The sequence below is a fragment of the Balaenoptera acutorostrata genome, chromosome 15, assembly GCF_949987535.1.
Source record: "Balaenoptera acutorostrata chromosome 15, mBalAcu1.1, whole genome shotgun sequence".
Lineage (NCBI taxonomy): Eukaryota > Metazoa > Chordata > Mammalia > Artiodactyla > Balaenopteridae > Balaenoptera > Balaenoptera acutorostrata.
In genome coordinates this window covers 45,572,999-45,600,245 of record NC_080078.1, presented here as the reverse complement: position 1 = coordinate 45,600,245, position 27,247 = coordinate 45,572,999, and the positions used below count along the sequence as shown (strand labels likewise).

The following is a 27,247-nucleotide window of genomic DNA, read 5'->3' as shown; positions in this document are numbered from 1 at the left end:
AGGGGCAGTGGGCCAGGTTGGGGGGCCTGCCTGGCCCTTCATTCTGTCTCCTGACCCCTGTGGCTGTCTTGGATCTCATGTGAACCTGGGAACAGTGGGGATCCGGATGGGTGAGAGGCCTGGCAATTTCCCATCAACAGATCCAGTTAAACTTCCTCTGGGAAGCTGGAGCGAGGTTTCTGGGCCACTGGGAGGGTGGATTCCTTTGCTCCATCTGGGCCGACAGCCCCATTCTCCCTGCTGGTTGTCCTTGGACTGGGGCCTCAGACCGCTCTTGCCCAGGGCTACCAGCCCGTGGGAGCCTCTGGGTTTCTTCGTGTGTTGGCACTGGCTGCCTCGATGTCAGCGGGGCTCTGAGTCTGGAAAGGAAAGAACTTCTTTTCCGGAGACAAGACTCAGGCTGAAGGCCAGTGCCGAGGTCCGCGGGAAATCAGGCGTGAATCAGGGAAGAGGGCAGACCTTTTCTCAAGTCTGACCCGTCACTTCTGTTCCACCAGGGCTGTGTCAAGAGTGGGAGAGAAAGACTTAGGATGAGAGGGAGCTGGACCCTGGGGCAGATGGTTCTGAATGTGGAGCCAAACACTGAAGCGTGAAGAAAAGCGCACCCACCCCGCCCCAGTTCTCCTCCGTCCTGATTAGCGGAAGGCTCGATTCGACCACAGTGAGCGGCTTTGAACACTTCTCTTGCTCATTTAAACCAATCCAAGGAAAAATGTTACATAAATAACGATGGAGTTGGCAGATGGCAAACATCCTCAGGTCTGGGAACCTCTGAAATAGGGTGTGAATTGTTCTGAATCTGTGGGTTTTGAGAGCTGCCCTTGGAGCCAGGCTTGGGTTTGAATCCTGACCTGACCCTTGACCCTTTCAGCTGCATAGCCTTGAGAAGTCACTTAACTCCTCTGTGCCTCAGTTTCCTCATCTGGAAAATGGGGTCGTGATGGTAGCTCCCAGCCCACGGGCTGTTGTGAGTGCTCCACAGATGTGCCTAGGGTTCAGAGCAGTGCTGTTCCTGCTGTCACTGAAGGAACTGTGCATGTGGTGGCAGTGGGCGGGCAGGAGGAGGCTTCTCTGGGCAGTAACACGAGCGGGTTGGGGAATGCTGAGGAGGCAGGAGCCCGTGGGCCTGCAGGTGGCCGAGGCTGGCCTGGAGAGGAGGCTCCTTGTGCTCACAGTGGGTGGCAAGCGTGGCTGGAGAAGACGGGGCAGCTGGTGGAGGCGGTGGGGTGACACGGCAGGTGGCGGGTGGGCGGGGTGCACAGGCATGACGGTGGGCCTGCCTTCCCTCCAGGCTCTCGGAACCCCAGGCCATGGCCAAGTGCCTGGAATCTGTAGCTGGCAGCAGCCCTGACTGTGGATGATGCATCCTCAGACCCACTTCCCACCCCAAACGAGGGCTTCCCATCAACAACCACTGCAGGGCACGTGGAGCAGGTGGGCCTTCAGGGGAGGGATTCTCGAACCACATTCTGGTGACTCTCATTCACCCTGAGCCAGTGACACGGCTGCCTAAGATTTACACAAGAGCAAACTGGCATTTTCACTCTCCCTCCTGCTGTTAAGGAACCACTGATTTTCACCAATTTAATTTTTCTGCCATTCTGCGATAATTATAGCTACTGTTTATAGGATGCCTTTATATGTGCCTAGGACTTCACATTTGGTCTTGTCTTAAGTCTGTTTGGGCTGCTATGACAAAACCACTGACCAGGGGGAGTGGGGGGCTTATAAATAACACAGACTTATTTCTCACAGTTGTGGAGGCTGGAAGTCCAAGATCAAGGTGCCAGCACGGTCACCTGCTGGTCGGGCCCTCCACCTAGGTCACAGCCAGCACCTTCCTTTTGTGTCCTCACATGGTGGAAGGAAAAAGGGAGCTCTGTGGGGTCTCACTTATAAGGGCACTAATCCCATCATGGGGCTCCACCCTCATGCCCTAATTACCCCCCAAGGCCCCATCTCCTAATGCTATCATCTTATCATCTTTGTGGGTTAGGATTCTGCAGACATTCAGACCACAGGAGTCCTCGAGACCACCTTAGTAGTGGTCCTATTATTAGGCCATTCTATGGTTGGGACAGTCTAGACCCTGGGTGTATGGGGAGCTGGGTGGGAGCCCCATCTCTGATCAGATGTCGTTCACTGAGGCACTCTCCTGAGAGGGAAATTCTCTGAGTCCAGAACTTTCTGCAGAATGTAGCAGAGCCTCAAGGAGAATACATTTATTTTTTGTAAGAAATTTAGAAAACATGCAGCTTTAGTGATTGCAAGTTCACTGGCTGGCCTGGTGTCAGCTGTGGCAGTTCAGCTCTCGTTTCCTGTGAACGCTGAGTGTGTCCGGGGCCTTCCTTGGCAATGGCAGCTTGGGTGTTTTTGTGTTGACATGTGGCAGCTGCTTTATAGTTCACTGCAGCTTACCTTTGCTCAAGGTCACGGTCACGTGATCAAATCATGACGTGAGAGGAATTTCATACTTGGGTTATGAGCCTGCTCAGCTGAATTTCCTGGGCTTCTGTTCTCTCGGTGGCAGTAAGTAGCAGAGCAAGCACATGTCATTACGTTAGATTAGATTTAGTGGCTAGAGTAATGTCTGGGCCAGAGGAGTCTGCCAGAGGGAAGGAGTTGGTCCCGAGGCCTGGTGAGCTTCTCCCTGTGAGAAGGGGACCCCCTTGCTGTGCTCCGCTTTCCGAAAGCCAGCCCTTGCTTCTCTCACCACCTCCATCTTCCAGAAATGGCTGGCTGAAGAGAATATCAAAGTCTAGAGAAGTGTACCGAAGAAAGATGTATCCCGTCCAGTCCTGCATCTGGACCATGGGGTTGACCCCTCCCCTCAGCACCAGGCTTGGAGGAAAGAAGTGACTGTCACAGGCCTTCCACGCACACATCGACACAGTTCCCTGGGTTCCTTCCCTTATCGGCAGAAGGAAATGCAGAGGACAGTAGCTGTGTGCTGGCCTATCAGTGGGGCGGTCCTGCCCATCGCTCTCTCTGAGGGGCAGGATGTCTCCTGCCAGGGTACAGGAGGTACAGGAGGCTGGGAGGCATTTGCAGAGTGGACCGGCGCTCATGGTTAGAGCTCGGGCTCCAGTTGCCCTGCGCCCGCCAGGGCTCTCGTCCTTTCTTGCTTACCTGCTCTTCCTTTCCATTCCACAGATATCTGTCGCATACCTTCTCTGAGCTAGGCCCGGTTCTGAACGCTGGGAGGAAAGCAAAGAACAAATCTCTGCCAAAGTAAAGCTCATACTCAGTGAGGCAGGTGGACAAAGAAAGAGGTAGCCTCTTAGCCAGTGTTTATTTAATGAGCACAAGAGCCAGAGTAATGGTAGCAAGTAAGCAAGGCATGCATTCCGGATGAGTTTCTTAAATACAACAGCACCACACACACACACACACACACACAAACACACACGGCTTATCTTACTTCCCCTGGGGCTGTCCGGCTGTGTCCTGTTTTGGATTGAGCTGGGCCAGAGGTGCCTTTCTTCTGTCTGTGTTTGGGCAGATGTCGTGTTGGTTACGGATTAACATTGGATGAATGCTCCTCCCACTTGAAGCTTAGAGTTGGCTGTAGAAGGTCTCCTTCCTTCCCCCAAGGCCAGGCAGCATTTTGCTGGTGTTCAGCACCCTGAATATGAGGCCAGTCTGTGTATTTGTGCCTGTCATTTGCATGCGTCCACATGGAAGGCACGGCCCTGAGGAGTTTACTCACAGACAAACGTAGATGTCTTATTCAGAACCTGCATGACGAATGCTATATTTCTCCTGGCACTTGAAAATAGAATTCTAACTCATTTTGTTGAGATCATTTCTCAGAAAGCTGCACGGCACTGTCCCTTGGAAAGATCCCGCAGGCAAGGAGGACGCCAGTGCATCCTGCAGCAACAGCCCAGAGCACCCGTCACTGAGTGGCTGCATTATCTGTTTGATAGAGAAACAGCATTTCGGTTTGTGAAAGTCTGAGAAGTTATGAGTATCCAAGAACTGCTTTTGAATGATTTTTGTGTACCTCAGGTAACAGGATCACTTGAATAACACTTACTTTTTTTGTGATTTGAAGACCTAGGTTTGCTGACCATATATTCCAGTGTTCTAAGTCTGGAGAAGATTGCTAATGAAAAGCAAAAGCTTAAAATGAAAAATCCAAGCTTAAAAAAATAATGGATGAACTGGAAAGATGAGTAGAAATTGAGATGGAATTAAACAGGGACAAATGGATAGTCTGGAAAGTCCGATTTTAAAAATTAATTTGCTGACTGTGATAATGGAGGAGCCCTGGTTGGAGTCCTGTTCTGTGTGTGGCGATGGTCAGTGGGTTAGTGACCTCATGTTGAATCTGGGACACCTTTGTCAGGCATTAGAAAATAAATGTATTCTTCATTTACATGGTTAAATGTAGAGTTGGGGTCAAGGGTCTGCATTCCATTTTCTGACCCGGGCAGATACCATGGGAGTGCCGGGGTCCGTTTGATAACCTGGGGGTTTCTAGAGAATGGGAGTGGCGTCATGGAGGGCTGGGCGAGAGAACCTGGGAGAGAAAAGGCTTTGTGAGGTAGTGGTGGGGGGTATTCAGGAATCTGAAGGGCTATCATCGAATGACAGATTTTCTCTGGACATCTTTAAAGGGCTGAGCTGGGACCAAGGGGTGGAAGTGGAACAGCTACAAGTCTTGGCCTGATTCTAGGAAGACTGTTTAGTGCTGTGCGGGGTGACTCCCAGCAACGTGATGTTTGAGCAGAGGCTGGACCGCTGTGGCCAGGAACCCCAGGGAGGCTTCAAGGATCTCTTCGACCTTGAGTTTTATGGCCTTGGCAGAGAGGATGGGAAGGGGAGTGAACTTAAGAGATTCACCCGGATCAGATTCTTTATCAGAAACTTCTCTGGATGCAGCAGCAAGAGTGTGGGACCCAGCAGACTCAGTTCCAGGGCCCATGATAAGGCCCCTCAACCCTCCAGGGAACACCTGGGCTACTTCAGCTTGGTCTCCAGACCTTCCCAGGGCTATAGGTCAGCTGCCCAGCTCTGACCGCCAGGCAACTTCTGCCCCTGAAGGGAATCCTTTCCCTTTTGCTGCCTTGCTCCTCCTCCCCACAGCCAACCTTTCCAGAAAGCTCTCCCTGCTGCCTCAGTAATTGTACCAGAAGCTGAGGTGATAAACGCCCATCACACTTTCATGTGCCTTCATTTCCCCAGTGGGAGCTGGGTTGCAGGAGGACACTTTCCCTCTCATTTCTTTTGTCTGGTGCCTTACTCGCCCCCGTGGTGCCTAGAATGGAATTTTTAACATCTTACAAATTCATCAAAATGAATTAGTTGATTTTAGTACTTCTAGAAAGTAATTTCAAACAAAGACGTCTGATGGTAAAGATAATCTCTACTGAATGTTTGGCAGGGTCCTGAGTGGGTGAAGCTTCTCATTAACACTCGTGACGGTTAAACAAGGTGGAAGGGGCCTGCTGTTTCTCAGGTGATCTTGTGGCAGCTGAGAAAGGTGAGCTCCCATGCCTGTGCAGCTCCTATAGAAAGCAACCCAGGCCTCTCTGTCTGGATGGTTCTGTGCCTTCCTCGACTTCAAAATGCTGCCTTTCGTCTGCAGAAAAAGGACTGGATTTCATCACCACTGACCTCTGACGCACTTGAGCCTCCATCTCCCCAGCACCGACTCCTTAAGTCCTTAGCGCTGTTGAAAATGGCACCTGCGCTGGGCTTAAGTTATCCTTCTGTGTGACTGACCACAGCTGCCTCTTTAGTGCTGTCACAGACTATCCTAGCCTCCTCGCTGCACGCAGGAGGTGTGTTTCTGGGCCCTGGCTCCGGGGAGTTTGCTGTTGGGGGCTGTCGGGGTGCTCTTTCTTTCATCACAAGCTCAGGTGCGCGGTGGATGGGGTCAGTGAATGGCGCTTTTGTCCTCCTAAAGCCTTAAGGAGAAAGCATAGGGCCCTACCGGAGAGGCACTGTGCCAGCCTGGCAGGAGTCGAGGGGGAGCGCAGGCTGCACTCGTGTTACCCGAACCAAACTTGGGTCCGTCCGCTCACCCGTGCACAGTAAAGCCAATCTACTGACACTGGGTTGGGGTGAAGGAAAGTGCAGCGTTTATTGCAGGCACCAAGCAAGGAGTCCAGGGCCGCTGGTGCTCAAAACACCCGACTCCCCGATGGGTTTCAGGAAAGCCTTTTTAAAGGCAAGGTGAGGGAGGGGAGTCCCAGGGTATGTGATCACCTCACCACAGTTCTCTGGTTGATGGTGACTTAACGGGGCTGTTAACATTATCAATCCTCAGGCTCCAGTAGGTCCGGAGGCTACAAGTAGTTAATTTCTTCCATCTGGTGGGGGTTTTAACATCTGTAAAACAACTCAGGAATGTGCATCAGATGCTATTATCTAGGTACTTTAGAGAGGAGCTAAAGCAGAGGATATGGGGGAGGGGCCTGTCCCAAGAAGGCCCCATAAGGTCCTGCTTGGTTACACTAGTGATCTTTCGTCTGGTCTCCCGCAAGGCCTGCCACTGCCCACCCTTCATTTCCTGCTGGCCCTTGCTGGGCTGCCCCTTTCTGGGCCTCTGAGCACAGGGCAACCACAAACTCTCCTGGGTCTTGGCCAGGAGGGTGGAGCCGCGCGGGTGGGGCGGACTTACTCTGCCCTTCCATGCCAGCTTTCTGTTAAATAACAAATACAATAAAACAAGAGCGGTGAAAATGGGAAGTGTCCCTTCCTGTGGGAAGTGGGGTTCAGTGGGACCACGTGGGAAGCAGTGCTGAACCCAGCGTCCACCTGCTTCTGCCCTCCTGCACTTTCCTCCATTTCCTGTTCTGGTTTCTGGTAGACTGTCATCCTCTCGGGGTTGTGTTGGGTCACGTGCCAACCCCAAGCCAATCAGCTTGTTCAGCGGGATGCTGCTCTCTGGCTGACCAAGCCTAAGCCCCTGCAGTGGAGGCAGGGGCCATGTGGGCACAAGAGGCGGGGCACAGTGTCCCGGTCCCTCACCACCCAGCCCTGCCCCAGGCTGCGGGCTGCTTTCCTTCCCAAATCACTGAGGCTTCGCAGAGTTGGGGTCCCCTGCCCAGCAAGGCTTGTACTGACCCAGAGAACAGGGGCCTCTCGGGGAGGACGTGTCAGAAGACTCCGGGACCGGATGACCCAGGTCTCTGAGAAGCCCTGCTCTCAGTGGATGCGGGGACAGGCGATTTTTCTCAGCAGTGTGGCCGTGAATCCGTGTCAGGACAAGCCTACAAAGTTACAATGTTTTCTGAAAAGAGCCTTCCATGCATCAAGTGTTGGAGTGGCTGCCCTCCCGTGGCTGGCCGGGGCCCCAGTGCCTGCAGTCTGAAGAATTATTCCAGCCCAATGACCATGCGTTCTGGCCCTCCCCCTTCTCTGACAGCCCTCCCTTCCTTGTGCCGCAGGGAACTGCTGGAGACCACGTGCCGCCTGGCCAACACGCTCAAGAGGCATGGAGTCCACCGAGGGGACCGGGTAGCCATCTACATGCCTGTCTCCCCGCTGGCTGTGGCCGCAATGCTGGCTTGCGCCAGGATTGGAGCCATCCACACTGTTGTCTTTGCTGGCTTCAGTGCGGGGTCCTTGGCTGGGAGGATCAACGATGGTGAGCACGTGGGCAGTGGGAGGGAGGGAGGCACCTGGGTCCCCTGGCCTTCAGGGACTTAGCGTGGTGACAGATATCACTGAAAGTCACACATACAGATGATGGACACTACCAGGGACAGCGCATGGCTGAATGAACATTTGCTCCATCAGCTGAGATCTGAGTGCGTTGGATTTAACCAGATGAAGGAAAGGAAGATTCCAGGTGGAGGGAATGGCATAGGTACCGGCTGGAGGAGGCTGTGTGGCTGCAGTGGAGGAGGGAAGAAACGTAGGGTGAGATGAGGCTGGGGAGATACGGGGAAGATTCCACAGGTCAACAGCTGGAAGCCTTCTGTGGTGAGGAATGACGGGGTGGGCCATCTCCTGAGGCTTGGAGTCAGGCGTGGGCCTTGTGGTGTGTCTTTAAGGCCTTCTGTGTGCAGGTAGGTCAGAGCTTCCCAGACAGGTGTGCGGAGCAGTATCGTCTCCTTCCTTTTTCTGGTGTCGGAGGGCTGAGTGTCTGAATGGTGGCCTCATGTCTGTGCAGCCTGACCCCTGCTCCCTTGAGATCCTAGAGGGTTCCCTGAGCTGGCTCCCCTGGGGGCTGCTGGGAATTCTTTGTGTCTCACAGAAGACTTGCCTTTGGGTAACGGACAGAGCTGAAGGGCATAGTTCTCAGACCTCTGTTGACCACTCTCTTTAGGAAAGACTGGGGAACCTTTCTGCTCCCTTCCAACATTTCCCCTCTAATTTCAAGCATTGGTGCTGCTACTCCTTTCTCTCTCTCTCTCAACTCTGTAGCACCTACTGTGTGCCAGGTTTTGTTCTAAGCAGTTTGTGAAGGCCATCTCTCTTCATTTTAACTTAGTCTTCATAAATATTATATGAGATAATACTCTTGCTATTTCTACCCTCTCCCTTTTTCTATTACCATTGAATCATTTTCAAGTGTACAGTTCAGAGACATTAAGCACATTCACAATGTTGTGCAACCATCATCACTATTCCAGAACTTTCTCATCATCCCAGATGGACATCTCATACCCATTAAGCAGGCATTCCTCATTTCCCCTCCATCCAGCCTCTGACAACTCTAATCTGCTTTCTCTCTCTATGATCTGCTTGTTCTGGAGGTTTTGTAAAAATGAACTCCTACAGTATGTGGCATTCTGTGTTCTACTTCTTTCACTAAGCATCATGTTTTCAAGGTGCATCTATGTTGTAGTGTGTATCAGTATTTCATTTCTTTTTGTAGATGAATAATATTTCACTGTATGGATAAACCACATTTTGTTTATCCATTTATCTGTTTATGGGTATTTTTACTTGTTTCTACTTTTTGGCTATTGTGAATAGAACTGCTATGAACGTTTATGTACAAGAATACCTGCTTTCAATTATTTGGGTATATACCTTGGAATGGAATTGCTGGCACATATGGTAAATCTATGTTTAACTTACTGACAAACTGCAAAACTTTTCCAAAGGAGCTATTCTGTTTTACATTTCTACTAGCAATGTATGAGGGTTCCAATTTCTCCAAATCCTCAGCAACACTTGTTATTTTCCTTTAAAAAAAAATTATAGCCATCCCAATGGGTATGAAGTGGTATTTCATTGTAGTTTTGATTTGCATTTTTCTAATGACTAATATCATTGAATATCTTTTCATGTGCTTGTCCATTTGTGTCTTCTTTGGAGAAATATCTACTTAAGTCCTTTGCCCATTTTTTTAATTGGTCGTTTGTATTTTTGTTGTTGTTGTTGAGTTGTGAGTTCTCTAGATAGTCTGGATACTGTACCTTTATCAGATATATGATTTGCAATTATTTTATCCCATTCTGTGGGTTGTCTTTTTGCTTTCTCAATATTGTCCTCTGAAGCACAAAAATTTTTAATTGTGATAAAGTCCAGTTCATCTGTCTCCTTTTGTTGTTCGTGTTTCTGGTGTATTATTTAAGACTCCATTGCCAAGTACAACATTACAAAGATTTGCCTCTGTGTTTTCTTCTAGGAGTTTTTTATAGTTTTAGCTTTTTCATTTAGGTCTTTGATCCATTTTTTAAAAAATATTTATTTATTTTGGTTGTGCCAGGTCTTAGTAGTGGCAGGCGGGCCTCTTAGTTGCAGTTCCAGGGCTCGCCGGCTCCTTAGTTGTGGCATGTGGGCTCCTTAGTTGCAGCAGGCAGTTTCCTTAGTTGTGGCATGCAAAGTCTTAGGCTCCTTAGTTGCAGCTCCAGGGCTCCTTAGTTGCAGCCCATGGGCTCCTTAGTTGCAGCCCATGGACTCCTTAGTTGTGGCACGTGGGTTTCTTAGTTGTGGCATGGGAACTCTCAGTCGCAACATGCATATGGGATCTAGTTCCCTGACCAGGGATCAAACCCGGGCCCCCTGCATTGGGAGCGTGGAGTCTTATCCACTGTGCCACCAGGGAAGTCCCAGGTCTTTGATCCATTTTGAGTTAATTTTTGCATATGGTGTGAGGTAAGGGCCCAGCTTCATTTTTTTTTTTTTTTTTTTTGGCCTGTGCATATCCAGTGATACCATTTATTGAAGAGACTATTGTTTCCTTTGTTGAATGGTCTTGGAACTCTTGTCAAAAATAACTTGACTGTATATGTGAGTGCTTATTTCTGAGTTCTCTATTCTATTCCACTGATCTATATATCTATCCTTGATTTTCGTATGCTGAACCATCCTTGCATTCCAGGAATAAATCCCACTTGGTCATGATGTATAATCTTGTTAATATGCTGCTGGATACAGTTTGTTAGCATTTGGTTGAGGATTTTTGCATCAGTGTTTATAAGGGATATTGGTCCGTAGTTTTCTTTTCTTGTGATCTGTTTGTCTGGTTTTGGTATCAGGGTAAAGCTGGCCACACAGAATGAGTAAGAAAGTGTTTCCTCCTCTGCAATTTTTAGGAAGAGTTTGAGAAAGATTGATGTTAATTTGTCTTTATCTGTTTGGTAGAATTCACCAGTGAAGCCATCTGGTCTTGGAAACTAAGGCACAGAAAGGTTAAGTGACTTGCCTAAGGTCACACTGCTACTTAGCGACAGACCCAGGATTTGAACCCAGGCATTCTACCAATGCTTTCAACATTACATTAGGCTGCTCCTTTCCTCTCTTGCTGATGTGGCCACAGTTACCAAGTGTTTCTGTTAAGATTCTTTGAAACAAGCAAAAGCAATTGACTCTGGAGAATTAGTAGCTGGATGCCGGGCAACTCCCAGAACTCAGGAATCCTAAACAGCCAGGCCATGGGAAGGCAGGGCCCAGTCAGCTCTGAGGGACTCAGTAGGGGAAAGTCCTATAACTTTTCTCTAGAACTTTGCCATTAAGCGGCTCTTCCCCAGCACCCTACAGCCTCCATGTCCAGCTATTCAGGTGTCAGTTTCCTGGGGGCAAGACCCTGTTGGGACAAGTGTCTGTGTTCTCTTGGCTCAGTGAGGGTGGTATTTTGGTTATTTATTGCTGTGTCACAAGCTACTCCAAAAGTAAGTACTTAGAACAGTATATTTTCTTACTATGTTTCATGATTCTGCGGGGCAGGAGTCAGGTGGGCATGGTGGAAATAGCTTCCCTCTGCTTTGTGATATCTGGGATATTGGCTGGATTGGTTTGAATGGTTGGGGGTGGCCAGGGGTCTCTTTCTGTTCATGTAGCCTCTTCACATGACTAACCTGGGCTTCCCCATAGCAAGGCAGCCTCAGGTAGTCAGACTTGTTACATGGTGGCTTATGGCTCCAAGAGGAAGCAAGGAAACTGCCACTTGTCCTAAAGGCTGACCCTGGAATATGCATAGCATCATTTTGGCTATACTCCATTGGTCAAACCAGTCTGTAGCCATCCCAGATTTAAGGGGAGGGGGCCTAGACCCTACTTGTCCATGAGAAGTGGCGTGAGACTAGGTCAGAGAATTCACAGCTGTCTTTTGTCCACCCCCGGGAAGGAGCGTGTCAGTGTGGCGACCAGGTCTCACGGTGAGTAGGCAGCCACTCTGGTTAGTATGTCCTGTTCTACGGCCCCGGCCCCCTGGCCTGGCCTCTGGGATCTGGCCACTCCTCTTCCTTTATCCTCCTTCCTGCTCTAGGCTGTGTGAGAAGTGGAGAGAGGGAGGCATGGGGAGGGTGGAGAATGGCTCTGGGAGATGCTGTGGGAGCAGAACAGTGGCCCGAGCAGTTGTCCACGCCCGAATTCCCCAGTACCTGTGAATATGTACCTTACGTGGCAGAAGCCCTCTGCAGATGTGATGGGACCCTAAAATGGGGGGATGATGCTGGTCGGCCCGGTGTAACCACCGGTCCTTAAAAGCAGAGAACTTTCTCTGGCTGAAGCAGAAAACATGTGGCAGAGAGGGAGGTGAGAGAGATTCCAAGTGACAAGGACTTGACCTGCCTTTGCTGGCTTTGAAGATGAAGGAGGTTGTGTGCAGGGGGTGTAGGTGGCTCTAAAAGCTGAGGACGACCCCTGACTGACAGTCAGCAAGGAAATGGGGGCCTCAGTCCTACAGCCACACGGACCTGACTTCTGCCAACACCCTGAGCAACCTGGAAGCAGATTCTCCCCAGAGCCTCCAGGTGACATCTGCCCCCACCCCCACCGGCACCTTGATTTTGGCCGTGAGACTAAGCAGAGAACCCAGCTTAGAGTCTCACGGCCGAGCTCACCCAGATTACAGAACCGTGAGCTAAAAAAAAAAATGGGGGTTCTGAGCCACTAAATTTGTGGTAATTGGCTATGGGAGCAATTAAAAACAAATACAGAAGCTGAGACGTGATCAAAAGCCAGGGTGAAAGTGAATCCCTCCCAGACCGAAGCATCTGCTGATGCTGCCTGCGCTGATGCCGTGCACCTGCCACGGCCCCGCTGCCCGCCCTCGGGGACCGCAGAGAGAAGGTGCTCCCCAAGCACCTCCTGGGGACTGGGCGTGTCGGGCCCGGAGGTTCCTGCCCTGGAGAACCACTCGGGCAGGGAGGCCTCGCGCAGATGGGCACCGGGAGCGAGGCCTGTGTCTCGACGGCCGGGATTCCAGCACCCAGGTTGGGCAGGGGCCGCTGTTTTCTCCAGAGGGTCCTGAGCTTTCTTTGTCTCTCATGCCCTTGAGCAGGGTCCCTTTCTACCTGCTGGGCCATCTCCCTTCCTGCCCCACAGGGAGCTTCCCTGGACAGTCCCAGCTCGGGGATGTAGGCCTGGAGCGTCTCAGGCGGGCTCTGTCCACCTGACTTTGTCTCCGCAAGGTGACTGATTGCCAAGGCCTGAGGAGCAAACAGTGTGTGTGGCCGGGGCCTGGCGTGCAGAGCTGATGACACTGCCCTAGGCGCCCCAGGCAGTCCAGAGTATCTCTCTGAACCAGGCAAAGGCCTGTGCTGGAGGGGTCTCAGGTGGCCCGCGGGGCTGTGCCACCTCTAGGGCTCTTGGGAGGAAGAGAGGCTGTGAGCATGTCTCTAGAAAGCACATTTCAGACTGGAAAGCTGAGGGAGACTCAGGTAGGGCCCCCAGGAGCCGCCCTGAGGCGAGAGTTCAAGTGCAGGCAGTTCACTGGGGAGGTGGTCCTGGGAGATGCTGCGGGCTGCGGGGAGTGAGGCCGGGGAGCTCCTACTGTGGGTGCCCAGGGCTCAGACCGCAGGGAAACCCTGGCAGGCGATGGGGCCCCGGGCGTCAGCATGAACCCCGAGGGGCTGGTTGAGGACCACTGGGTGGGGTGATTCCTCAACACTCCTGCCTGTGGCTGCAAATCAGGCCTCGGCACCCACGTCACGGGTCTCAGGGCTGTGCGTGGCCACCAGCATGGCAGCTGGATGGTCGTTCCAGGCTCTTTCTCAGGGGCCAGTTGTACAATAGCCCACCTCAGCCGTGATGCCTCCGGGTCATCCCGGGTTGGGGCATGGTGGGTGGAGGGTAGCCTGGGAAGGCCCCGGGGCAGGTGGGAGGGAGCGGGAGTCTGGCGGAGTTGAGCGTCCGGTGACTTATCTCCAGTTACACCTGCTCTTCCCAGAGCCGGGAAAAGGCTGGCGCTCCGGCTCTGAGCACAAAGATCCCAGAGCAGGTGGAACTTCACTTTTTTTTGTTGACTCTCTTGCTCAAGGATGGACTTTCTCCGTCACACCCTTAGGCCTGGGGTGTGTGGCTGTCTGGGCTGTGAAGGTCAGAGTGGGGAGGAAACTGACCAGAATTACCTGCCTTTGACTCCGATAGCCAAGTGCAAGGTGGTTATCACCGTCAACCAAGGACTCCGGGGAGGGCGCGTGGTGGAGCTGAAGAAGATTGTGGACGAAGCCGTAAAGCTCTGCCCAACCATCCAGCATGTCCTCGTGGCTCACAGGACAGACAACAAGGTTCACATGGGGGATCTGGACATCCCCCTTGAGCAGGTGGGTTTATCTCCTTTTGTATAGTTTGAGGAGAAGAGGTTGTCATTGGATTAACTGAGTCTGAGTCTTGTCAGATTGTGGTTCTCAATCTGGGTCCCCCAGAGGTGCCCAGGGTTCCCCTTTGCTATTTGATGGGCTTCCATCCTGGTAGGGAAGATGGAACTCAAATTCCACAAACAGAGGGAAACATTTAACATAACAGAAATGACTGGATCCATCCTTTTATTTGGAATTAAACTAGGGCAGGCTAGAGAAGGTGAACTCTGAACCCTGTCTGCCGAGTCCTGAGGCCGAGGGGATGCCGGGTGCAGGGGCGAGGTCACTGCCCGTGACGGGCTGTCTGGTCTTCTCCCTCACAGGAAATGGCCAAGGAGGAGCCAGTGTGTGCCCCGGAGAGCATGGGCAGTGAGGACACGCTCTTCCTGCTGTACACCTCGGGGAGCACTGGGACGCCCAAGGGGCTTGTCCACACCCAGGCGGGCTACCTGCTGTACGCCGCTCTGACGCACCGGGTAGGGCGCTGCCCCAGGGGGCTCCGGGCGGGGGGCCAGGAGAGGCTGGACTGGGGCCAGAGCTCCTGCTAACGTCTTCTCCTCATGTGTTCACGAGCAGGGCCGGGCGTCCTGGCATCAGCGTGGTGGAGGGGTGGGCTTGGGGGGCTGAGTTTCTGTCCTTGTCGGAAGGGCCTGGGTCCTGGACCTGTGTCTTCTGCTGGTCTTTAGCCCGTCACACGTGTGCCAAGCCCTCCCTAGGCCTGATGTGCTGGCTGGCACGGCTGCTTTCAGGTGCTGGGAGTCCAGGTGCTCTGGCCTTCCTGGGCTCTTCTCCTATACAACAAGGTTGGTGTAAATATGAGTACATTATTGTTATTTGTTAAGACGCTTTCTTCTACTTAAGAGGTCTTTTTTATCTGGTTTTAAAAGAAAGTAGCCCGGCTGCCGCGCGCCGCCTGGGTGTCTGGGCGATCCATGGGCTGCAGCGAGGGCCGCGATGACAGATTACGGCGAGGAGCAGCGCAACAAGCTGGAGGCTCTGGAGTCCATCTACCCTGACTCCTTCACAGGCAGATGTCTCTCAGCTACCCCTGTATAGCTCCAGTCCTGTTCATGTTCTCTCTCAACAGCAGTACAACTGTGCTGTGAGGATATTAAGGGGATGAGTGAAGAGGGGTTTGAGAGTGTCATTAACTGGTATTATCAGAAAATCCACCCAGCTTCACCATTACTGTGACATCTGAGGCTGGAGAAAATGATGAAACTGTCCAGACTACCCTCAAGTTTACATACAGTGAAAAATACCCAGATGAAGCTCCCCTTTATGAAATATTCTCTCAGTTAAATCTAGATGATAATGATGTCTCAGACATTTTAAAATTATTAGCATTACAGGCAGAAGAAAACCTTGGTATGGTGATGATCTTTACTTTAGTGACAGCCGTGCAAGAAAAATTAAATGAAATAGTAGATCAAATAAAAACTAGACGAGAAGAAGAAAAAAAACAAAAAGAAAAAGAAGCAGAAGAAGCTGAAAAGCAATTATTCCATGGCACTCCTGTTACAATCGAGAATTTCTTAAGTTGGAAGGCCAAGTTTGATGCAGAACTCTTGGAAATTAAAAAGAAACGAATGAAAGAAGAAGAACAAGCAGGAAAAAATAAATTAAGTGGGAGACAGCTATTTGAAACAGATCATAATCTCGACACATCTGATATTCAGTTCTTGGAAGATGCTGGAAACAACGTGGAGGTAGATGAGTCTTTGTTCCAGGAAATGGATGACTTGGAGCTGGAGGATGATGAGGATGATCCGGACTACAGTCATGCTGACCGGGAGAGTGACTTGACCGACTAATGGACTGTCCCGTCTTCGGAGAGGCTTGACTGCCATAGCATCTGTGGCTATGCTAAGAGGGTGTTGATTTTCCTTTCTTTTTTCTAAGAAAAAATAATTTTCAGGAGAATGTTCTTCTGATGGCTTTCATCATTGAACTTAATAAACTGATCTTAAAATTTCAAAAAAAAAAAAAAAAGAAAGAAAGTAAAACATTTTCATGGGCCTCTAAAAGTGCTGTGGCCTCTAGGCTCTGCTTACTGGGGCCACATTTTAAAAGGAAAATTTTAAAAAAGACTTGCTTTTATGAGGAGACTTAAATTTAGTGTATGGAAATTGTATTACAGGGGACCATCCTTTAAGGATTATAAAGCAAATGGTCTGGCACAGTTTTATTATAGTAAATGCATTTAAAAATCAGCACTCATTTAAACATGGGTGGGTGGGGGGATTTTGGTTAACATGCATCCCTGGTTGCCTTGGGGAATAGCTGACGCTCCCCAGGTGGGATGGGGTCTCAGGATATTGTCTGTGGACCAGACTCTCTCTCTGGCCAAAGGCAGAACTCAGCCCTAGGCAATGCCAGCAGCAGGGGAGCTGACTGGCCACGTGACCGGGAAGCCCAGGCGCATCCAGGCAGGGCTTGGACGCTGAGAGCACCTACAGTCTGGCTGGGGTCCAGGGCTCCGCCCACTCAGTCACTATGGTGGGGGTGGGAGTGGGATATGCTGATCGGCCAGGCCTGGTCATCCGGAGGTGGACCTCACGGATGAGCGCGGACGACGAGCGGGTCCTGGGAGGGCAGAGATGAGGCCTGGGAGTGGCAGCCACTTGCGGGCAGCACTGAAGATGCGGAAGTGAGGCAGAAAGATAGACGCGGCACAGAACCAGGCCGGGAAGACGAGGTATTATGCTTGACACAGTCCATGTTAAAGCCGCTATCTTCTGGCCGCTGGGTGACCGTGAGCATCACAGAGCTGTTCTCGTCTGAAAGCCTCTTGCTAAGCTCTGGGTGGGCATGCTGCAAAGACTGACATGTAGTGTAAGTCAGAACACTTCGGAAAATGTAGCTACCGAGACCGAACACCAAGAAAGTCACAGAATGGGTCAATGTGTTTCCATCAATTTATAACAAAATTAGCATGAGGGGAGCTGTAAATGTGGTGAAAGAGTCTTCATTTTTTGTTTTCAAGCATTACCAGGACACTGTCTACATGAGCAAAAGAAGTGGGGATGTAAGGACGGGACCATCTTTTGAATTTCTCTTCAATACAGTGAGGGCATTTTAAAGCATTAGGAATAGAAACTTTCAGCCTTCTGTACATAAGCGTGTGTCTATGAGTGTGTACGTCTGTGTGTGTGTGTGTGTGTGTCTGCCTGTGCACCTGCTGAAGGTATTAGGACTGTTGGTTTCTTCAGGGAAAAGGACAGTTGACTCTGCAGGGACGGTGGGGACATGGGCAGGTTTCAGGGTGAGCAGTGGGGTCAGGGTGCCCTTTGGAGCGTGGCCGGTCCCGGGCTCCTGTTCTCCTTCCAAGAACGGCAGGTGGAGAGGTCGCCAGCCCCGTGAAAGATGTGGCACTGTGGGTCCTCGTATTAAAAATCCTCTCAGTTCCGGGATGCTGTGGGCCTTGGGGTGTGGGCGTCCTGCTTCACCGGTGCAGTGGGAGTGCAGTTTCCAACCCTCTGCCTTGGGTCATGGCTCCACAGGACCCTGGCAGACTTGAGACCACTGTGCTGTCTGGAAACTCCTGGGGGACCTCAGTGTGTGTCTGTGGCAGCAAGAGACTGGGCCACTCGCCCAAAGGTTAAAAAACATCTTTATTGCAAAATAGAACACAGATATAGAAAACCACCGAAATCAAACGTGTGGCTTAATGAATTATTGCTGGACAAACTCACTTCAGTCAAAAACTGGCACCTCGCCAGCCTCACACAGAAGCCCCTTCATGGCCCATAGTGTCCCTGCCCTTTCTAGTTTTGTCACCCAAATGTGCATCCCTAGGTGCTGTAGCTTACTCTTGCCCACTGACTGTTTTGGGTAAGCCTTTTAAGCCAAGTTTAACCAATGGGTTTCCCTCCATCCCTTCATTTCCTTGAACATTGTCGGTCGTAGTGCCCGGCTGTGTGTCTCTCTGTCCTCAGTGTCTCCTGCAAAAGGGCAAGTGGACCCGCAGACAGGGTCAGGTTCAGGTTTGACCTTTTGGCAAGAATAAGGAGATGCCCGTGTCTCTCAGACTCTTAGAAGCTGATGATGCTTGATGCGTTTCTTGGTCTTTTTGGCTTTTGTTTTTTGCAGTTTTAAAAGGATTTAAAAAACTATGGTGTAAAAAACCAAAAAAAACAAAAAAAGCTATGGTGTAACTTAATGCAGAATGGTGCCCTTATTTTAGACATAGGACTGGATGGAGTTTTACCTGTGGATACACATGTGGCCAGCACCTGTGTCAGGACACGGGCGTCTCCAGCTCCTTCAGGCCCTGACATCTGCCCGCTCCCCCAAAACCCCCATCCCCGCCCGCCTCAGGACTAGTGCTAGGCGACCTCCAGCGTATGGGTGGGCTTTGTGCTGGGGCTCAAAGAGTGTCCCCTCTGAAGTCCGGCTTCTTTCGCTGTCATCTGCGGGTCTGGCGCTGCTGTCACCAGTGGTTCCCCTGTCATCACTGCTGTGGCTGCTCTGCCCTCACTCCTGCTCTCGGGGGCCGTGGGACAGAACACGCCCTGTGACGTGTGGGAGCGGGTGACAGGCTCCTGACAGCCCCTCCTCCTGTTTCTGCAGTTTGTGTTTGACTACCGGCCAGGTGACGTCTTTGGCTGCGTGGCTGACATCGGCTGGATTACGGGACACAGCTACGTGGTGTACGGGCCTCTCTGCAATGGAGCGACCAGCGTCCTTTTTGAGAGCACCCCGGTTTACCCCGACGCTGGTGCGGACTGCAGGAGGGGCAGGAGGAGGGAGGAGAGGTTGGGGGGTGAGGGCTGCGGGGTGGAGGCGTTGCTCGGGTCGGGCTTGTGGGTTCTTGTGACAAAGCTGCCGGGCGGCAGGGGCCGGGCCAGGCCTGCAGTGGGATCACATGCGCAATGGGAGGGGGTCCAATCGCTGGAGCCTTCGAGAGACCACCCACCCTAGTGTCCCTCTAACCTCTGCGGCCACCTGACCGGATCCTGCCCTTCCTCGAAGCCGAGGCCAGTGGCCAGCCTCCCCATGTGCCCCACTGCCTGTGCCTTCGGGCCGCTCGGGCCGAGCTCGAGGTGTGTGGCCTGGAGCCGCCACCATGGAGAGGGGTGCCTTTGAGGACCCACGTCTTGCTCCCCTGGCGTCTTCCTCCCTTGCGGCACAGCGTCTTCAAGTGTTTGTTCAAACGCGACCGAAGGTTGGCGGCTCTGCCGAGGCTCTTGCCCAGAAGGTCCACAGTGCTGATGGTTTGGTGCCTGGAACTTTGGTCCCCCCCTCCCAGGTCCTCTCCAGCCTCCCGCAGGGGCCAGATGTGCTCCTGGAAGACGCGCAGGGGGCCCGGCTAGGGATGAGAGCCGAGTCTCAGGTGGCCTCAACCTCCTGTGTGCAGAGTGGTGGCGGCGAGTTGGGGGGTTGACGGGGCGCGTGCATCCTGGGTGCCGCTGCTGCTCCGGGGGAAGCACGGGTCGCCACTAGAGACCATTGAAATGTGCCTGAATGCGGGCTCTGCGTTGGTGCTACTTCACGGTAATATCCCTTTGACCCGATTCCTCGCTGTGTCCCGTGGGTCAGGACATGGCCTGTCAGCGTGTGGGTCGGCACCCAGGGCCAAGCGGAGGCTCGAGCCTCTGACGTGGGGAGTGCGGGAGGCGGCCCCATGGGGAGCCCCTCCCGTCCCGGAGGTGGATGCAGAGTGGGTTTCGTGGACACCGTGGGTGTCTGCACTCGTCCGGCGCACGGTAACGTGGGCCGCCTCTAAGTGTGCCTCATGGAGGTGACGTGACCCGGGGCCTCTCGTAGGTCGGTACTGGGAGATGGTGCAGAGGCTGAAGATCAATCAGTTCTATGGCGCCCCGACGGCCTTCCGGCTGCTGCTGAAATTCGAGGATTCCTGGGTGAAGAAGTATGACCGCTCCTCCCTGCGGACCCTGGGCTCAGGTGAGCGGCTGCAGGAGGCATGTGTGTGCCAGAGCCAGCGCAGGTCTCTGGATGGCTTCATCACAAAGGCTGTGTCTGCGCTGAGTTCACGTGATGCGCTGCAGCCAGTAGAAAGCAGATGCCCCACGTGGAAGCCCCTTCTGGGAGCCCACAGCCGTTAAGGGTCTGGGGCTCAGCGTTGTGATGTTTTCTGTGCTCCATCTTCATTATGAAAACTCACCACCGTTGGAAGGTCAGGCCCGAGCCCTTTCCCTAGAGGCTGCCCAGGATCTCACCCCCTGCTGTTCCCAGCGCTGTCATCAGTGCCATTCTGCCCTTGGGTGCGTGTTTCCAGGCAGGGAGGGAGTTGTGAGATCAAAGGTTATCTCCACTCGCAATCAGGATAGATGTCGCCAAGTCATGTGAGAGCGTTTTGGAAAGGTGACCTGGGTTACCCTGAGTTGAGGTGGTCCCGGGAGGTGGAAGGCGCCAGGCCTGTTCTCCTGCAGGGGATTCGGTTACTAAGGAAGCAGTACGCAGGTGACAAGGCAGGTGCTCAGAGCGCTCTGCTGCGCGTCCCCCAGGCCAGGGGCGGGCTCCTATGGGCCTCACTCTATAAGGGCTGTGACCAGAGCCACTCTCTGGTTGGACCAGGCAGCAGCGAGTGTGCAGGGACCCCCTACTCCCCCCAGGGAGTCCTCACCAGCTGGCTGGGCTCTGTGTAGCTTGGGGGCACCCCTGCTGCATGACCAGCTCCAACAGCAGAGCCCTGCGGGGGTTTCCTGAGACCAGGGTATTGTCGAGGAAAATAATCAGTAACCAATCTATAATAAGAATAGAAGAGAATTTTATTCAAACCAAGCTGAGGACTATAGCTCTAAGGGAACTGCTCCAGAGAAGCATGGTTTTCAGCAGTTTTATCAGGACAAAGAACATCAAACAAGTCAGGGATACATTCCTTCAAGGTTTCAAAAAAGCAGATCAGCACGTACACAGAGAGTTAGTATAGCCTTGGCTCTGGGAAGGGAGTCTTATCATCAAAGGAGTCCCAGCACTGGCGTCCCAGGGAGGCATTTATCTCTATCTTCAGACATTCTTTACTTCTGGACAGCGTGCCCTTTTCTTTAATGATTAATGCAGATGTGCAGTGTATGTTGGGCAGGCTGTTCCAGTTAGCATAAGGTCTGAGTTAAATGGTGTGTGAGCCAGAATGACTTCCCCGCACCTCGACGTGTGGATGTTTCTTCCATCAGGATCAGTGAGCCGTGCTGGCAGGTGGGTGAATAGCATGGTGGTTCCTGCACCTGGGACAATTCATGCCTTGGCCGGTGGTGGTCCCTCACGAACGTGCCACGATTCACTTCGCCATTCTCCTCTCCACGGACAGTTTTTAGCTCTTGGCCATGGGAACATCCTCGTCCGTGTCTGCTTCTGGGGGTGGGTGCCTGGAGCGACCTCCTCCAGTCACAGGACGAGTGTGTCTGGCTTTATAGTGGGTTCCGTCACCAGCAGGCGTCCAAAGCAGTTGCAACGGGTGTGTGCACTTCTAAACAGGAAGAGAAACACTCCAATCGCTCTCCAAACTGCACTCCAGCAGTGTGTGTGGTGTTGTTTCCTCCACACTCTTGCCAACTTCTTGGTTTTTGACCCTCTGATGGTGAAAATATCTCATTGTCATTTGTGTTCTTCCATAGCCATAAACCTGATGATCTCACTGCTTTTTCAAGTCTCCTTTTGTGTCTTTTGGGAAAATTATAGAGCTGTTTTCGTCATGAAATCAGCTCCTTTTGGTTTCAGCCTTTTTGAGGTCTCTTAACATCTTCTCTCTCTCGTGTGGTTGCAGTGGGAGAGCCGATCAACCAGGAGGCCTGGGAGTGGCTGCACAGGGTGGTGGGGGACAGCCGGTGCACGCTGGTGGACACCTGGTGGCAGACAGGTGAGCACGTCCCCGGGGGAGGGGCAGGGAGCGCAGAGCGTCAGCTCAACGGGTGCCTGGTGTGTGGGGAGAGGAAGCTCAGGGCAGCAGCTGCCGCTCTGCAGCTGTGAGACATGGGTGCAAAGGCTTCCCTGAGCCTCGGTTTCCTCGTCTGTAAGGTGGGGCCCGGGAGGGGGCGGAGGGGCGACACAGGGCCCCGCGAAGGTTCCCTTCCTTGGCGGCCCACCTCCTGAACCCGGTGCGGCCCAGTGATGGGTCCTGCTGTTTAAGCGATCTTGAGTCTAGATTTGGATCTAGAGGGAAAGGAGTTTTTTCTGCACCACTGTGTTTTGATTTGCCCCCCTCCTCTGGGGTGTCTGACTTATCAGGATTTTGGGGGCAAGAGACCACCACTGACGTAATAAACGTGGCTGAGGCCTCGTCCTTCAAGAAGCCAGAAAGTGAGACGTTCCCAGTGGCGCGGGCCTCATGGTTCAGGAAGGCCCCGGATGTTCCCTACAGCAGAGTCTTGGGGGGGGGCCCTTCCCATGCAGGCTGATGGAGGCCGGAGCCAGAGGAATGCCTGGGGGCAGGACACATGGGCGTTCTTTCCCTCCGCCCTCCTTTCCGCCGTCCCTGTGTCCCCACAGCACGAGATGGGGGCCGTGGCTCCTGGAGCTGAACCTGGCCCCCAGCCCGCTCTCATTTCCACAGTGGAGGGGACCGGCACCCAAGCCTGGTTTCTCCTCAGAGGTCCTTTTGTCACTGGGGGCTGTTTCCTTGCCCCGGACGGGCAGGTCTACCCCCTCCCACTCTGGAGAGCAGCCGTGTGTGTGGACCCTGTGTCCATATGGTCTGGATACACGTGTCAGTAGCCTCAGGCCCACTGGTGTTTCTTCCTGTACCGCCCGCAGAAACGGGGGGCATCTGCATCTCGCCGCGGCCCTCGGAGGAGGGGGCAGAAATCCTGCCCTGCATGGCGATGAGGCCCTTGTTTGGCATCGTCCCTGTTCTCATGGACGAGAAGGTGAGTCTCCCCGTCCACGTGCCCCGCCCCCCTGGCCTCGGCTGCCCTGCCCCGTCGCGCGGCACCCACCGCAGGGTCTCCTCTCAGAGGAGAAAGCTCCGGGCAGCTCCCTCTGGGGCACTTGTCCTGTTCCTGCGTCGGGCCTGGCAGTTCAGAGAACGCGAGATGGTCACTCCTGTCTCCCCATCTCCTGGGTCTGCAGGGAAATGTCCTGAAGGGTGGAGATGTGTCCGGGTCTCTGTGCCTGTCCCAGGCCTGGCCAGGCATGGCCCGGACCATCTTCGGAGATCACCAGCGATTCATGGACGCCTACTTCGAGGCCTACCCGGGTGAGCCTTTCCTGCCACCGCTGGACTCGGTCTCAGAACCATTTCCGAGGGGCCGGGGGTTGCGTGAACGCTCCCTCCCTTCCTTACCTCTGAGCCAGGAGTGGTCCAGCTCGGGGTTCTCCCAGGGACTCAGGCCATGGGCTCCCAGGAGAAGAGCAAGACGCCGCCTTGGCGACAATCGCGGTGGCTCCAGGCCTCCCCCCGGTCTCCGTGTCGTCGTCTTCCCGGCTTGTGTCGTGTCGTTGGGTGGGAGTTCACGTACACGTGTGCCGCTGGGAACCGATGCTCTGCATTCGCAAGCATGTCAGCGACACTCACCCCTGGGGAAGCTCGAGTGGGCTCCTCGTATCTTCTGCTTCCAGGCGTTCGCAGCCTCCTGCTGTCTGGCAGCCCCTCTGCCCTTTACTGGCACCAGCTTAGCAGCACCGGAGAGGTGTCTCCATCGGGGTGGGGGTTGCGTCGGCAGGGGGGCTTTGGCGCTTCCTCCTGTCCAGGGGGTGTCCGTCATGGAAGGATGGGAGCCCTGCTAGGTCCCAGTTCGGAGCTGGTGCTGAATCCCCCCTCTGTGGTGCAGGCTACTACTTCACAGGAGACGGGGCTTACCGAACCGAGGACGGCTACTACCAGATCACGGGGCGGATGGACGATGTCATCAACATCAGCGGCCACCGGCTGGGGACGGCGGAGATTGAGGACGCCATGGTGAGCCCAGCCGGCCTCCGTGTCCTGCACTGCCACCGGCTGCCGCTGCCTGGGGTCTGGGGTGGTCGTCATTGGCTGAGTCGCTGCCTCACCTCTGCGTTCTCTGTCGTGCCCAGGCTGACCACCCTGCAGTGCCCGAGACTGCCGTCATCGGCTACCCCCACGACATCAAGGGAGAAGGTGCGTGTCCCCCGAGGACCCTCCTGGCCCTGGGGCCAGGGCTCCTATAGGAGAAGCAGACTTGGTGGGCGGGGACCAGGGCTTTCTTGTGGGTCAGGCTGCTGGTTCACGTCTCTCTCAAGTGGAGATTTTGGGTGAGGAGGCTGAACAGACACAAGTGTTAGAAAAAAGTCAGGACTCTGAAATGTCCTGGTTCTGCCGTCCTTTAAGGACACTCACCCACAAGCAGTTGTGACCTGTTTGGCCTACTGAGCTTGGGGAGCTTCCTCCCCATCCACAGGGCCCTGGCGGCCCTGTCAGGGACAGTGTGTGCACATGCCCTGTGCTGCCCACACGTCCCGCACACATGCTCCGTCACAGCGTCCCGTGCCTTGCAGCGGCTCCTTGACTGGCCTGAGACTCTTTGGAGGAGTCTGACCTGTGGTTCCCCCTGCACAGCGATGGGCCAGGGAAGCATAGAGCCAGTGATTGGACTGGTCCTTACTGGGGACACACTTTGTTCCAAAGTCCGCCAGTTTCTAAGCGGTGGGTCTGGGAAGGGGCAGGGTCACCCGAGTGTTGTAATGCCAGGCACGTAGCAGGCACACTGGCCTGGCCTGGCCTGGCGTGACCCAGACACTCTCTGACCTTATGCTGCACTGCTGGGCAGACTGACTTCTACTGCCCGGCTGAATGGCCTGGGCACTCTCCCTCCTGCTGTCAGGATGCACGATGACCCAGTGTCACCTGCCTCCCAGCCACGCCTGTGTGCTCTTCTTCTGTTACTTACTCACTGTCTCTAAGCCAACCTGTTGGAAAATTGAACACTTATTTAAGTGCTTTACAAAAGCGTTTTCAGTTGCCACAGAAGGATGTGCCCGTGAGGATGTCGCCCATGATAACAGGGGCTGGGATGTGGGGGGCTGTTGGGGGTCGAGGGGATGAGACAGGACAGGTCCTCGAGTGTGCGTCTCAGGGGCCTCGGGCCACATCACGCTCCCGCCAGCAGCCCTTCCCTGCATCCTAAGCGACTCTGGCGTTGCCTGCCAGGCTTTGGGGGAGAATTTGTGTATCGGGTACGAGGATGTGCATTTTCCTGATTTCTAACAAATTTGAGCATTTGTCCACTTGTAAAACAAGAACAACAGCAAAAGCTGTGGGTGTGTATTTGTCCCCACTCTCTCTGTTTGCACTCGATCTGACGGAGGGGAGCCCCCAGGTCTCGTGTGATTAGGACGCAGACCTGGAGAGCGACCTAAGTCCCTGCCCCGGGGGCTCATGTGCTGGAGGGGCTGGGGGAGAGGGGAGAGGCAGACGGACAGGACCAGTGGGGGTTAGGTGGTGCGCAGGGAGTGTAGATCAGGATGGGGTGGGCTCGGTGCAGGGACGGACAGGTCAGTGAGCAAGAAGGAGGCGAGGCTGTGGAGAGACCTTTGGCTTGGAGGCAGGACAGTGCGGGTCAGCAGGGAAAGGACAGACCGACCCAAGTGGCGCTGGGACAGCGATTGCTCACGTGGAGAGAAATGGACTTGGAGTTGGGTCCGTGTGCGAGATCATCCCTGGTGGGTTAAGGAGAAACGTGCTGGACGCCCGTGGGAGTCACTCTGATCCTCGCTGGAGTACTGAAAACAAAACCTGGTGTTTGTGCTAAAATACTGGTTGACCAGCACAGCCCAACAGAACTTCCTGCCTCGACGGAGCCATTCTTCATCTGTGCTGTCCACATGGTGGGCCCCGGCTACATGTGGCTCACGTGACTGGGGAGCTGCATTTTACATTTAACTTACCTTTAAATAGCCACGTGGCTGGTGCCCACAGGCTGGACACGTGCCCAGAGACTAGTGCCTGGGCGGTGTTTCCACACCTGTCGCACGGGGTGGAGAGTGAGTCTTCTACAGCCCACGTCACGGCTGTGTCACGGGTGTGCGGACAGAGGTGAGTCACGGCTCCAGGGTCTCTGCACACGTGCCCGCCACCCGAGGCGCCAGAGGAGCCAGTGGAGTCACTTCCACCTTGAATGAAAATGGAAATGCACCTTCGGGGCTGCAGCTAAAGAGACCAGCTGCCACAGGGTCACCAGCCTATGATTTAAAGCCCCTTTGGATATATGGCGATTTGTGTGAAACATGCTGCCCCGGGAGGTGGGTCGTGGTCTGATGCACCTGAACCTCTGCTCTCCTTCCAGCTGCGTTCGCCTTCATCGTGTTGAAAGATGACGCGGGTGACGCAGACGTGGTGGTGAAGGAGCTCCGGTCAGTGGTGGCCTCTAAGATCGCCAAGTACGCGGTGCCCGACCAGGTCCTGGTGAGTGGACACGCCTCCGGGGCCATAGCACTGCTCCTCCTCGCTTCCCACCATTGACGGGGGATGGTGGCAGGAGGTGGGCAAGGGCGGTGGGCTGCTGCGTCCTCGGACGGAGGGAGACACAGCCACCTGCGCAGGGGCCGGGCTGGGCCGTGGAGCATCGTGGATTCTAAACAGAGGCCTGGAGTGGGACCAGAGGTTCCCGGGCCGGTGAGGAAACACCGCCAGACCCTGCCTGGGAGCCTGTGTTGGGGTCAGTTTCAAGGAGGAGCTGGGCCACCTTCTCAGCCCTGCTGGCTTTTCACTCCTTCCTTGGCTGGGAGCTGGGCCTCGGTGGCAGGAGGGCCCAGCTTCACTCGGTGCCGTACAAGGTCAGACTGTTGGCCCGGTGACCAGAGCTTCACCTGAACTCCCCGTAGGTTAACTGGACTCTTTGAAAAGAGAGGCCACTGTTACAGGCCCCAAACGCAGCCCTTAACATATCGCCTTGACGTTGGATGCCTGTAGTTGGAAAATGTCAAAGGCTAAGTTTCAAACACTAAGCAAGACATTTTCCTCTTAAGCACCCCTTGCTTCTTATGTTAGAAAAAGCCAACTACGGCCCCGGCTGGGGGAGGAGACAAGGCGCCCCGAGAATGCCTGGGAGCCTCCCGGTGTAGCGGGCAGGAGAAACGCGTGTCGGCAGTGAGGTCCACCTGGGTAGGGGAGAGCCCCCAGTGGAGGCTCAGCTAAACCCCTGACCACGGCTGATTTCAGCTTTAGGTCCAGATGGAGGAGGGTAAAACCAGAGGCCACGGCCCCGCTGTTCTCTGGGGTGGGCTGCACGTCAGCCATTCCTGTTGGGTCCCCGGGGAGGGGCGTCCTCCCTTGAGCAGTACCCTCCTCATCTCAACGCCATCGGACACGGGCTGGGAGTCTGGGCACCACCCAA

At 54.0% G+C, this 27,247-nt stretch overlaps 2 protein-coding genes and 1 long non-coding RNA gene across 4 annotated transcripts in view; 2 read left to right on the top strand and 1 right to left on the bottom strand.

The window, feature by feature from the left end:
• The window catches only part of ACSS1 (acyl-CoA synthetase short chain family member 1), a 43,014-nt gene that overhangs the window by 14,223 nt on the left and 1,544 nt on the right, over positions 1-27,247 (top strand). The window contains exons 3-13 of one of the 2 annotated variants that reach the window (XM_007191860.2): positions 7,401-7,600; positions 13,783-13,958; positions 14,318-14,470; positions 18,567-18,714; positions 19,764-19,901; positions 21,724-21,816; positions 22,710-22,822; positions 23,025-23,151; positions 23,726-23,853; positions 23,970-24,033; positions 26,198-26,316. In XM_007191860.2, coding sequence (XP_007191922.2) covers positions 7,401-7,600; positions 13,783-13,958; positions 14,318-14,470; positions 18,567-18,714; positions 19,764-19,901; positions 21,724-21,816; positions 22,710-22,822; positions 23,025-23,151; positions 23,726-23,853; positions 23,970-24,033; positions 26,198-26,316 — 1,459 coding nt within the window. The remainder of the gene's footprint in view (positions 1-7,400; positions 7,601-13,782; positions 13,959-14,317; positions 14,471-18,566; positions 18,715-19,763; positions 19,902-21,723; positions 21,817-22,709; positions 22,823-23,024; positions 23,152-23,725; positions 23,854-23,969; positions 24,034-26,197; positions 26,317-27,247) is intronic. The other variant, XM_057530143.1, reaches the window with a different exon arrangement.
• LOC103018075 (RWD domain-containing protein 1-like) lies at positions 15,044-15,993 on the top strand. Its single transcript, XM_007191858.3, has one exon. The coding sequence runs from the start codon at positions 15,365-15,367 to the stop codon at positions 15,806-15,808; it is 444 nt and encodes a 147-aa protein (XP_007191920.2). The 5' UTR covers positions 15,044-15,364; the 3' UTR covers positions 15,809-15,993.
• LOC130704956 (uncharacterized) lies at positions 20,706-26,813 on the bottom strand. Its single transcript, XR_009005538.1, has 2 exons — positions 25,800-26,813; positions 20,706-24,176 (listed from the first exon to the last, which is right to left on the bottom strand). It is a non-coding gene; the product is annotated as an uncharacterized LOC130704956 (long non-coding RNA).